A 13,449-nucleotide genomic window follows, 5' to 3' on the forward strand; every position below is an offset into this window, starting at 1 on the left:
TAAATTATAACGATAGTCTGTCAGATGTATTATAGGGGAAACGAAAGATCGGGCCTGGCAGGAGTTGCTAGTCATATTGGGTCAGACGTTTCACCAGTGGTTCGTAACCTGGAATTCACAGACCCCAAGGCCATTGTTAGATTCATAGAGAATTATTTAAAATTTATTTTTGTTACTTGAAAATATTAATTTTACCCTTTCGGTGTTTCGAAACGTCAACAGCTGTACGACTGTTGAACAATTTTTGTTTAAATCACTATTATGTTTTGTAGCAAAGAATTACAAGCTTTCCTTGCTCGATCAAAGACGGTAGTTCATATATCCAGCGACTCTGTTTGGAAGTTAAACGTCGCCATATTCTCTCGTACGGCGTGCAATTAATTTCGACGCTTTCGATTCTTCCGGCGAAGGGAGAATATCTCAATTTGAGCCAACAGAAAGGGAACGGTCGTTCGGTCGCGCGGCATACGCAAGCAGCTCCATTTACGCCTCCTATTATACTCTTGTGCTAATCGTTATTATGGCAGTCCGTTGCATAACTGCAATTACCGTACCGCGAGGAACAACGTTCTGTAGGATTACACCGTTGCACGCGATCTTCTGTAGTCTCAGAGGGTCTACGAACTCCGGTTCAAAGCGTCAGGTTGGCTATTTTAACCCCTGAATGTATATTTTTGGCTGAAACGTATATTGACAATCCACTTATTTCTCGTGCAAACGTTCGTCTAAATCCAAACTAATACATTTCAGATTACGAACTGAACTTTCGAATAAAGTGCACGACGTTTTAAGTAAATCATGGTATTTCGATAAATATATTACTTCTAACGCTCTTAGCTGTAGCGTCCAGTTCATGATTCGCTACGTTGCATCATTGTCAAACTTAAGCATTACAAATAGTTTATTTAATATAAACGTTGTAACTCTCAATTTGGATTCGTAACATCTCAGTCTACTCAGTCATCTTGTTCTTACTTTCCCGACTAATAAATAAATTTTATCGAAAAAAAAAACAGTTTAGGTTAAAGTATCTATATAAAACCGTCTGCAATGTGAAAATTTGTGACAGCTAGCGGGGCGTCAAAAACAATGGGCAAATATTGTCTTTCGTGGCGGTACTTTGAATTCTTTCGAAGAGACTGAGAGGGCTCTCGTTCGACCCGATATTTCTTCTTCCATAGCTGTTACCAGTCGAAGTCATTTGTTACGAAGCGTTTCGACTGTTCGCGAGTTCTATACAGTTGTCGCTGCGTCGTAGATAAATGCTCCGCTCGAAAGTAGTTTTTCAGTGGAGCGTGCAGGCCGATCATTTACGATACAATTGTTTGGAGGCAAATATCCGCGACTAATCGAAGTATGTCATCGTTGCGATATGACGTATAGGACCACGCGCAAGCGAATCGCTCGGTCTAATTCTTCTCAAGGATGCAAGTGTTCGATGGTGACAAACTGTTGAACGCAACGTCGTATTGTCACTGGATGACATTTCACTTTCAGATGGCAATCGTGCGTCTCGTTAAAATAATTTCCATTTTAATAGAATTTCGTACGTAATAAACCTATTCATTGTCCTGCAAATGGCCGAAACGTAATTTGAAAAGTTTCGTTGTCGCAGATTACCAAATAATTCGACTATCTTTGATACGTCTAAGAGCAGGGGAAGGAAAACTATCAGAAAATATAAAATGTCGTTTGATTATAACTGGAAACTGAATTTTTTGTTTTGTCTCGTGTTCCAGGGTGCTAGATTCCGGGATACCTCGCAGCAAATCCACAAGCAATGGCAGGCAGATCCGGCAAGAGCATTTCCAACAGTCGGCACTGTCACCACGGGTTCGGTTTCACCCGCTTCGGGGGAGATTTCGACACCAAATTCGACGCCAAGTCCGAGCCCTAGTCCGACCAATAGTCAACAAGTCGTTGTAAGTACTCCTCACCTGTCATCGAATCCTCTATTATTTTTTATCATTAGCAATATCATAGTTCAAAGATGGATTTCGGGTGTTAACATTATATTCTATGTGTTATGTACTTCGTTTCTTTTATTTCTCATCTCCTAGTTTAAAAAAAAAATTTGTTTCCGGCAAGATAACGTTCTCTCGATACAAATTGCATACTCAAGATCATTGAAGGTCCAATCCTCGCTAAATGAGGGAGAAAAAGAATTACAGAATCGCATATAACGAAATAAAAACCTTGAAGACATCTTGTAAGAAAGAAAAAAAAAACGAAAATTCAATGGTGTAACCTCAACGACCTTGAACGACCACTTGATTTAGTTTCGACTGTAAAGGAAGATGGAGCACAAAGGTCGAGCAGTTTTCCACTTAGCATTCCGTCCATTCGCGATTTCATCGTTCCTTCTGGCCTCTAAGAATTCGACCTTCAAACTTTCAGCACAACTTGATCGTAATTATGATCTGTTGAAGGTACACGTTTACTCGGCTTTTAATTAAACTTTCCCGGAAACTTGGAACTTATTTCATTGAAATATGGTAGCCTGTACAGTGTGGAAGCGTTTTCGAGGTACAGTGGAGCTAGCGAAGAATATTTCAATCATTTGCGTGCAACGAAAGGTTGAAAAAATAATCTGTTTAAATATCGAGAGAACTTTTATACGACTCGAGGGGAAACTTGAAGGGGATAGTTTCATGTTTCCGCTGGATAGGATCGATCTTGGAGCTGTATTTAAAAAATACATGTTAGAATAAAACTGGTTAATTACCCTCGTTTAACACAACGGCGATACTCTGACGAAACGTAGCGATTTTGATCAAAATTTTACAACTTCTTTTCGTGTAAAAATAAAAATCTGCTCGAGGTATGTTTCGAAAATGTTAAACTTGAGGGGGACGCGATAAGAACAAATGAATTTTTTCCCCGAGACGCGAATACCATCCTCTTAAGTGCAAGCTCAAAATGCACGGGATCTCCTAGAAATCTAGCCTCGTTCCTTCTTGGGGCCAATAAGGTTTTATCTGTCTTGTACACGAAACGATGAAATCTCGACGTATGCACTCCTTTCGGGCGTAAATCTCGGAAACTCTCCAGGGGTGTATCAACCGCCAGCCAGGGCGCACATGTGGGACAGGAACTGAATGCTTTCGTGCATTGTACAGACTGTATCGCGAGTTGACCACTGACAACAATTACACAATTAATTAAACGATATTTTGCAACGACAATTAAATTAAATTAAATGTTCAAAATGGTGACCATCGATATTTAGGTGTCCTGCTTGATGAATAAAATATTTTTATAATTTTATTAATTCTTACAGGCACTGTTTGCATACATTTTCATCGAATCTCGTCGTTATTGACGGTTTCATTAAAATCTTTTAATTAGGATATATATTCAAATTATTGTGTGAAATCAAATTGATATGAAATACGCTGGTTTCTCTTGTCGTTTCGTGACTAGCCTGTAATGCAATGGGAATGCAGATCGCGGAACGTTAAACGAATCTTTCGTCGCGCGTATAGGTTTTTCGAGTTACCATTTTGGTACCGTTGCTCCGATTGTCCTCCATGCGACGCAACCCTGTGCATCAGCAGAAAACATAGATGTACGCGTTCGCGGGTGCATACAACTAAACGCGTGGCATTGTTTGTGAGAGTCTATCGGTACGCGGGCCGTACATCCAATTGAACTGGTCGAGAAGTCGGGGTTGGGGGGCTGCAACCCCTGTCTACAGTGCTATTGTACTCCCACGGCTGTGCGGAGTTTGATTCTGGGTCACCAGGACTTAATGAGAAATTACTGGCTGTATATGGAGACTTCCGGGCGAACTCGTTACGTTGAAACTGATAGATTGAACCGCTGTAACGCTTGCACACACACACACCCATACCTTTTTTTTTAATTAAACCATAATTTGTAACGTGAAATGACTTTCGAGGAAAAAGCGTGGAGGAAAAATTGAAATATTACTTTGTCGGAACTTTAACTCTTTGCTGGATTACTTTCATGGCCGAGATGAACGACACAAAAATCATAAAATTATCTGCCTTTCTATAAATATAACTCACATCAGCGGCTGCAAATGTGTTTGGTTTAATAATTTGTTTACCATGAACTTTTCACATGTCGAGGGGTTAAATTCAATCTATCAGCGGCACGAACCTCATATTAGAAACAAAGTGATGTCATTGTAAAATGGAAGATTAAACGAACGTGTTTTCTTTCTTTTCTAATGTAACGTAATATGGGTTAGTTAAACCATATTTGCTGAACCTTGTTCTTTCATCCTGCTCGACACAGTATTTTGTAGACTTTGCCTGGTCGTTTTAATTCGTCGAGTAAAATCCTTAAATAAAAAAAAATGTACCAGCTTTCGCCGAGCTTGCGTAATATTTTCTTCTCATTCCTATTTATAGGACCTAACTTTGGAACAACCTGTACGCGGGCAGTGAACGTAAAATTCGTATCGATGCATCGAGTATCGAGCACGTCGAATCCAAATGGTTCGTTATAAACTGGATCGTTTCGAGCGCCAGATAAAATGTCGCAATCGTTCGAGTCGATCTTGTTTTTCATTCGCGGCGATCATCCGCGAGTCAAGGTCACCGACAAGCCTGATACCGTAATGCCGTTTCGGTGACATCAACGGCAATTTGTATGTTCCCGGAGAATCGTCGATGACCCATTCTTAGTTTTTGTCCGGCTGACCTAATTGAGCAATTGCGACGGACCCGTAGATTACTATCGTGCCCCGAATTCAGACATTCTCCACGGGAATAAAACCGCGCCGATATACGCAGTGGCGTCGATTAAACCAACCGGCCGTGCTCCCATCGAAATACCCAATTGGTGTAAAGTCCAATTGGATTATCGGCGGTCGTTCAATTGCACGTACGATTGCAGCTCGACGTTATTATCGCATTAACGTCGATTAGTCGGTGCCCGTTCGGCCTGGAACGTCCAAACAAACGTCAAAACGTTATAACACGACGGTACCGGCCGATTTAAGGGCTCAATCTGCCACGAGAACTACGGAATTTAATCATTCTCACAGAAATTCTCTATTTTAAACTTATTTTTTTATAAAAAATAAAAAGTTCTGCCTGGAATAGTTTTTCTTTAAATTGCCTCCGCGGCGTTCCAAGAAAATTCCATAGTCCATAAAGGGTGGACCGGTGAACGGTTGAAATCGATCGATCGATCGTATTAGCGATTCTCGTTCGCCATATTTGTAACATAAATAACCGTGCCGCGATCTATTAAACTCTCGATTTCTTTCTTTTTCTTCGATTATGAATAAATACTTCCTTATCTTTGCCTCGTAAATAATGTATTTATTTCTTGTTTTTCTCGTGTTGCCTGAACGAAATGTCAAGTCTTAATCGAAAATATTAAAACAATTTTATGGCATCGTGTATGATGACAGACCTAACTACAACCTTTGAAGTGCGTGTAACCCATAGCTTTATTCATACAACGAGGACCCAAAGCGATCTTGTGATACTACAAGAACTTTGTAACGAAATATGGAAAATTATAATATCAATACAATGTGAAACTTTCGTTTGAATAATTCTCTGGGTGCCTTACGATTCTGTGGCGTCGGTTCCCGCACTCGCCACCAGAGGGCTACGCTCTCGTCTCTCTCACAGGTGCTCGATCGACCGCCTATTCCTGCATACTGAATGTTCCATTTTTCCCTCCTGCTATCTCGCTAGCTTCAAACCACCCACAAACTGCTCGTGGAAATTGCTGAATGCCCAGTATCCCAGAGAGTTAAAAATAAACGTTCCCCAGGCGGCACGTTCCCTGAAAATTCCATCGTCCGTAAAAGGGGCGAACGGTCTTCGAAACCAAATCGATACCCATTAGCGATAGGCTTTGATCGGTCGTAGTCGGAAATCGGGGACATCGATTCGTTAGTTTCCTAACACGCGAAGAAGTCACTACCCCCGTCTTGAGTAGAGTTCCGTGAGTCGTTTTGCGGGGCTTCCCCGGCGCAGGTGAGCCCCGTCTCACCGGGTCATGATTAATCCTTGAACGTTTTTGCCGCGCGCAATACCCGGGCTCCTTTCGTACGGGCACGAGTTAATTAACCCACCGGGAGTTCCACGCTGGCGAGATAAACGGACAGGCGAGTCAATCTTTCGATAATTAACGTCTTAATCGGCCGATCCTATCGCAATTACTAGCACCGAATAACTCCTACGTATCGTTCCCGTGGATCTGACGATCCGAGGCTCCGATAAAAGCGAACGGGGCCCGCTCCTCCGTGTCCGGGTCAACCGTGGAAAGCAATGAATCGATGAAATTCACGACTAACGTTTCGCTCGCATCGCTTTCGCCCCGCTTGGAAATCGTCCGCTACTTATGGTAATGGCGGGGTAACAAGAAAACGGGGAAGCTCGAGGTCAAGAGGCCTCCGACCGGCTAAAAAAGAGAGGCACCGGGGTCCTTGAGAATCCTGCAGCTGCCAGTCGTCATCGGTTCATTGAACGGGGAGAAGACTGCCTCGCGTGTTCCAACGTCCTCGCCGTTTACGAATCGGGAAGGGGTTAGAAAACAGGGTTGAGGAGGTCGTTAGAAGCGTTGATGTGACACGGTGCAGTAGCGACGCAGCTGGACACCCGTGCCCCGTTCTTTTTTTTCTGAATCGTACGCTGTCGGTGGATGATAATGCCTCGATCGTTTGACGATCTATTTGCAACAGTCTCAAGAAGACCGTGAGCTACGAACAAGGTTGCCTTGTCCGCGAGCAAGACCTTACTGTAATACAAAACGATCTGTTTTAACCCTTAAGTGGATTATTGTGTTATCAATTATTTGAAAATTTATGTAATCCTCCACTAGCTCAAATGGTTTAAAGTAAAATAAAAAAGCATCGTATACAATGTGCTTGACATTAGTCGTAAAATAATCTCACCTACTTTAGTTTTCAAATATTTAATATCTTCGTATATTTGTAAACTTATTACATATAAGTGGAAGAGAAAGATGACTTTTATGAATTCACGTGCGAGGTCCAACAACTAAACTAAGATTGAGAGTCCACTTAAGGGTTAAATAACTTGAGTACTCGTGTGTCCTTCGTTGCTTATGTTAGGATCATCCATTAGCAACGATCTGTAAATTATAAACGATAATCGGAACGGTTTGGTCCACGGGTCATTGGGTATTGGAAGATCGATGCTGTTTCGGGGTTCTTTCATTATTCAGATAAGGTACACAGGGAACCATTGTTGCGCGACCCTTCTCGCATTTTCGATGCAATTAATCTTACGTTGCCTTGTGGAGCGTGCACTAACGGACGTACGAATTTGCGTCAGGGTGTTAGATACACACCGCTCCATCGAAGTTGTTGCATCGCACCGCGCATTAATCTTGCTTAACTTAATTGCACCGGGTGCTTTGTTAGTTAAGCATCCGCGGAACACACGCGTGTAACAAAATTCCAGCAACAATCACGTGACCGCAGCCCCATTGCATTATGCAACGAACAATAACGCCCGGATACGGTTATGCTCGAATAAGAAATTCATTATAATGAAAAGTAAGAAACTTCCTCGTTTGTTGTTTGACCTCGAGGTTAAGTTGATTACAGTATATTGCCGCATCGGTGCCTTTTGTATCGTAAATGCAGGGTACAGTTACGCTCGTATTCGTATGCCATAATGGCGATTCTCTATAAATAGAAAGAAACTTATGAATTTTGTCCACATTGTTCATATTACACTATGATTACTTCTCTATTTATGAAGTAATTTTTTTAAAAACGTGACATTACCGTTGACAAGTTTTCTTTTTAATTTAAATCCTCAAATATCTCGATGTATCTCAACTACTCAATTCATAAGAAACAAGTTTCTTTTTTCATTCATAGTGAACACGATCTATGTTTACTCTGTTATAAGTTTGGGAATAATTTATTTCCCCGGAACAGATCGGTAACAGTAGCCAGCAGTAAATGCAGCAACATCTTTTTTTTCATCCCTTCCTGTATTAACCTGAGTTAAAGATAAATATTTAGAAACTTGTGTTCTCCGTCATCCACATTCGTCATTATTGTAACCGTTTGGTGATTCTTGGAAGGTCCCTTCCACTCGAGCTCGTAAAAGCTTATAATCGAGCCTGTCTAATAGCTGTCCCCAGCGTCCTATGTTTTCTAAACTCTCGTGTTTTCCTTTCACGAGACACGAGTGGCGGTTAACATCTGCGTGGGCACGCGTATACGAAACAGACTTATTTACGGTTGCAAGGGGGTTGCTGTGTTCGATCTTTGGCGACAGGACGAAAGAGGGAAGGAAGCACTTCCACGCCAGGCATCCGGGCGCAATCTCTGTATCGGTTAACTACTGGTTAATTTTAGATCGACGCGTAGCTCGTTAGATCGGTGAAATCCTGGCTCTTCTATTTTATGTATCCGAATCCGCGTGAAATTTATATCGTACGTATCGAGAGGAGGCGACGGATTGGACGTGGGCCAACAAATTGGAAAACGAATGGATTCGTCGGGATCGGAGATCCATCATCCTGATTTACGGATCACGGTGTCCTCGGCCAAGTTTTAAGGTTTATAAAGTGGCCTCGATTCGCCCTTAGCTTCCCGTCAAACCAACCGATGCGATTGTCTTGTTTCGAGAGAAGATACATTGTCTCGGTAACAATGGGGATGCTTCGAGTCGTGATTTAATTCGGTATTAAGTAGAAGCTTTTATCGCAAGTGGATTTCGTTCACGGTTTAAAGGAAACTGCGAAAAAGCGCTTGTAATATCGATTCGATACAACTCACACGGTTTAAAATTTTTTTATATTAACAATTATACTCATTGACTTATTTTCAGCGCAAATGCTATCCAAGTATCAGCCAACATATTTCAAATTAAAATCGAAGATTTTGAGAGAAGTCAAATTTAAAAAAAAGACGATTTTTCAGATATCATGATAGGAAATATTTTTTCAGATTTATCTGGAATTCATATTGATCCCGTATTGTATAACGTTCTGCTCTAGAAACTCAAAAAAATTCTTGAAAATTTCTAGCATTAATTAAAAGGAAGAACGAATCCTGTAAACTCCAAATAATAACAGTCAGGGGTAGATCGGTATTTAACGTTCCTAGGGTTTAGACTTACCACCTTAAGACTGGTTAGTTAGCTTTGTCCACGTTCGAACGAAGAACTTTAAGGCGATTACGTTTTTGAGTCGTTGTTCCGATATTCTCGATCCACGTTCAGTTTGCGTGCAACGTCCGCCGTTACTCTTCGAAACAGAAACTTCCCGATGCATGAGTCGTAAAATCTGCCGTGTATATCTTCTTCTGGTCGTTGAATTTCTGGCAGTCGGAAATTCGCGACAGATTCGCACAGAAGTTTCGTGTCTCGATGCAATCCTTTCGCGCGAACGATTCGTCATCGTGCTATATATCCTGCACCTAAAACCCAGTTCCTCGTCCACTCTTTCGAATCCTCCCACCCCGAAGGGATGGCTGCACCAGGCTCTAAGTGCATCGAAATTTATGAACCGTCCCTGGCCCTCCTCCCTCGCGCCGCGGGCGTTCGAATCTGTTGAACGACTAATGTTTCGTTCTCCGGCAGAATTTTACGTCGGAAGTGTGAAAAATGTTACGGTTCGTCCTCCCCCTACTCTCGCGCGGCCCCGTGAATCTTCTTCGCGGTTCCAAAGTGCATTACTTTAAGCGATTTCGCGAGAGCGAATGGGTTTAATTGCTTTCGAACGACGGCTCGAGATTGCTTAGCCCTTTGACGCATTCGAGTTTCGGCGGTTAGTCTTGCTCGACGTCCGGGAGAATTTAAATTGAAGAATTAATTACGCGGTAGTCTTCAATTAGAGTTTCAGCGACGTCTATTCGTCTTTGTGTCGCGATTATTCGTGGCATAAGTGCAAAGCAAACTTGAAAACAAGACGATTTCTAGAGAAACGTGGAAGCGTAATTGCTGTTGCAATTCTTCGGTCGTAATGATATACAACCCCTGGCAGAAAGATTCCGATCATACACACTAATACAAATTATAATTGAGACCCATGGGAAATGTAAAGGAGTTTTGTAGGAAGTAATTAACTACGAAACAACACAAACTTTTGTTTTCAAAGACAAGAAGAGGGAAAACAAAATGTTACGTGGACAAACGTTTCCGATCAAAGGTACCATTAATATTTTGTTTCGATTAGGATCGTAATAATATACACGTACATTAATAACTAATTTCTTGAAAAAGGAATTTTCACCCGACAATTTTTGTTACAACATGTTTAACGCCAATTGGTCCGTTGTAATAATTGCTATCGATACGCATGAACGAGATTTAAAGTGTCGTAAAGCATCGTTCGAGCGTTTCGAGGTCTGAAAACCGGCTATCGTTTTCAAAACGCGTGTCTGTTGCGTCTTCTAATTATGCCGGGAGATTCACGATCGATAAAGGAATCGATTGGGAGGAGCGCGTGATCGGTTCGTCTTTCCAATGACGTCGCGCGATAAATTCATCGAGGACGGTAATGGCGTTTCGTTTATCGGTATTTTCGCTGGGCTCAGGCACCGCGTGGGTGGCGCGCAACACGAGCACCGTGCGTGTCTTTTTTTAACGGAGATGTGCGATTATTATTGTTATCGACGCTAGGTAAACGGCGATCGAGTTCTATTAATACAATGGCCAGGAGAAATGGGCTGTAAACGTTGAACGATATTGTTACCCGCGGCACTCGGTTCCTGTTTCCCATTGTCGCGGGGTTTGCGTACCCTGAAACGTTGGGGCGAAATGCTTAACGTACAGGGTGGTTTCAGAAACTGGTTTCAGGTTTTCTCTAAAAGGACGTCTCGGCTGGGTTAATAACAGCGTTTCCACCGTAACAGGATACCTAGACTCGTGTTGCGAAATTTTTAAGTATACACGTAGTGACTAACAAAACATTCTGATAATCGTAGGACTGCATAAAGTACGAGATTTACTGCCTATCGAAAGCAGGTAATTGAAAACGTGTTCTGAATCATTGGGTTACTTCGAGCGACGAAAATTCAGTATCGATCGTTGTTTATTATATCGGACTGTCCAAGTTCGTGTTTCTTCGTAAGAATAATGCTGTCAATTTTCTGTGGAAGTTACTCGATCAATAATATCGCCATCGAATAATAAAATCGCCATTAACGAGCGACATTCGTTCGCGTACGAAGGCTCGAATGCTTAATCGTAGCTAAAAGGAAGCACCGGGAGTCGTCTGTACGGGGATAAAGAGACCACTTAAGCGAATCGCGATAAAACCGCCCACTTGTTTTTTCAGCCAGAAGGAATCGAACACGGCGCATTTAATTAAATACAGAAATTAATTTCGCGCGTTGCACGCGCGCGTCGATCGATCCGGATACGTACGTTTCTTCGACCGTGGACGATGACTCTCGTAAACGTACGCGGCGCGAAAGGTACGATAAGACGAGTTTTCGTGAATTAACGAAGGCGCCGTTCATCAATTGTGTCCAATCGGAACGGGATCGAGGATCAAGGACGATGATGACACGCGGCGGAGAGATCGAGGGAGGAACTCGAGGGGATCGAGACAAATGATCCGTCTTCGCGAACCGGTTTCGGCTCGATAAGAGCGACGAAGACGGTCGGGCTCTGAATTCGTACGGATAATCGTCCGCGATACAAGAAGAAATAATAATTCAGGGTCCACGGTGGTTTTTACTGCGATCCCGCGCTCGGTGCAATCTCTGCTATTTGCATATTCGTCGCGATACGCCCGTGTGCTCGATCGCGCGCGAGGACCACTCGAGGATTTCATTTTAATGGCGTCCGCGTAATTTACGGCGAATGCCGTGCGGTAAACAGCGTCCCGTGATATTTCATGACGATTCTAAATGCCGAACTTGTCGCTGACTTGACCGATCACTCGTTAGAATATTCATTGGGTATTTAATATTAAGTGCAACTTCTACTTATCATTAACCCCTTGTCTTATGTGTTAAAACGAAGACATTTTTACATTTACGAAGTATTCATAAAACGAATTTATTCTTTGTTGTGACCATGTCTTGTACTAATGAATTCAAACAAAATTAAATAGTATAGGTTTTGACAAATTATTTGAAATTAAATCGTACGTGAAGGGGTTAAGGGATAATTATAACGATGTACAAAATTTATTTACGATGATCTATGAATCCCCTGCTATCGTTCTAAAATCAATTTCACTCCTGTTTAATATCGTGTTAATGCTATACTTGCAAAAAATTCCGCACGTCCGCGTGACATGTCGTCATCGTTGTTGAATCAGCTTCCGTTGAAAAGTACGCCATTGCTCGGAAAAGGTGATCCAAGTCGGGGCTGTACAATGGGCGAATTAAAATTTTAATTATAAAATTATACGTCTGTTTCGGGAGAAGTTTGATTTTTTTGCGGCCCGTTCTAAAAATAAACGAAGCGTCGAACCGAGACGCGAAAATATCGATTCGAAATATTAATATAATTAAACGTCGTGCGTCTACGTTTATAAAATTCGACGATCACGAAAGCTACGTAAATTTATTCGTGGGCCATCGAAAACATTTACCTCGGTTGATATCTATATCCTTTAAATACTTGATAATTTTATTTATCGCCGATCGGTAAAAGCATACCACGGGCCTACTGACGCTTATCAGCATTTTTAAGTCGCGACGGGCGTAAACTTTTTTTATCTCGAAACAAAAATAGACCGAGGTACACCGCTTTCATAATAAATTACTCGTACGTGTGTCTCGGTAATTAATTTTAATTTCGAAAGAGGCATGCTTAGTTCTGCAATCACTGTACCAAACGGTGCTTTTCCCCGTGTGATAAATGTATAGTAGCTCATGAAAGTATTCGAACGTGCGAATAAGTCTTGACTTGTTTGATGTTGATATCTGATTGGTTCTCTTTTGGCATCGATAACGTGTCCCAACCGGTTAATAATTATAAAAGATTATACTTGTTGAGAATAAGCATTGTATGCATGTATTTTTAATGAAAATTTTTATTCATTGGTGTTATCCATTGCTTCCCCCCTTGCAAAGATCAGTACTACCTGAGGAGGACACTCGTTTATTGCACCCCCGTGAGCGTCTTGATTTTCTTTTTCGAGCCTTAAGCTCAGTTAACAGAAAATCGTCAAGCTAAAAACAACATTAATTAAATACATACTTAGGTCGAAACTCTGTCCTATTTATTTAGCAAATAAATATTCAACAATATTCTACGAAATCTGTATGAACCACATGATGTCTTGAAATCGACTAAAGTGTAATGTTCACGTTCCCATTCATTAGAAATGCGCTACTTGTCTACGCGTTCGAGTACTTTACTTACGCTAAATGCCCTGTACAATCTAATTTTGAAAACTTAGACCCAACGTGTGTCTTCAATTTGTTAACGATGTAGATTGGAAGCGATCGAATACTTTCGCGAGCTACCGTATGAGTAAATCACCCTATCGTTGGAATAATTCCGGTGTATT

The 13,449-nt window shown here is 41.7% G+C and overlaps 1 protein-coding gene across 8 annotated transcripts in view; it reads left to right on the plus strand.

The window, feature by feature from the left end:
- The window catches only part of LOC122404609 (tensin-3), a 215,286-nt gene that overhangs the window by 126,264 nt on the left and 75,573 nt on the right, over window positions 1–13,449 (plus strand). For all 8 annotated transcript variants that reach the window (XM_043408719.1, XM_043408721.1, XM_043408720.1 and 5 more), the window contains one exon: window positions 1,740–1,922. In XM_043408719.1, coding sequence (XP_043264654.1) covers window positions 1,740–1,922 — 183 coding nt within the window. The remainder of the gene's footprint in view (window positions 1–1,739; window positions 1,923–13,449) is intronic.

Source organism: Colletes gigas, unplaced genomic scaffold, assembly GCF_013123115.1.
Source record: "Colletes gigas isolate AHSC1104 unplaced genomic scaffold, ASM1312311v1 Colletes_gigas_Sc00003, whole genome shotgun sequence".
In the NCBI taxonomy this organism is placed as follows: domain Eukaryota; kingdom Metazoa; phylum Arthropoda; class Insecta; order Hymenoptera; family Colletidae; genus Colletes; species Colletes gigas.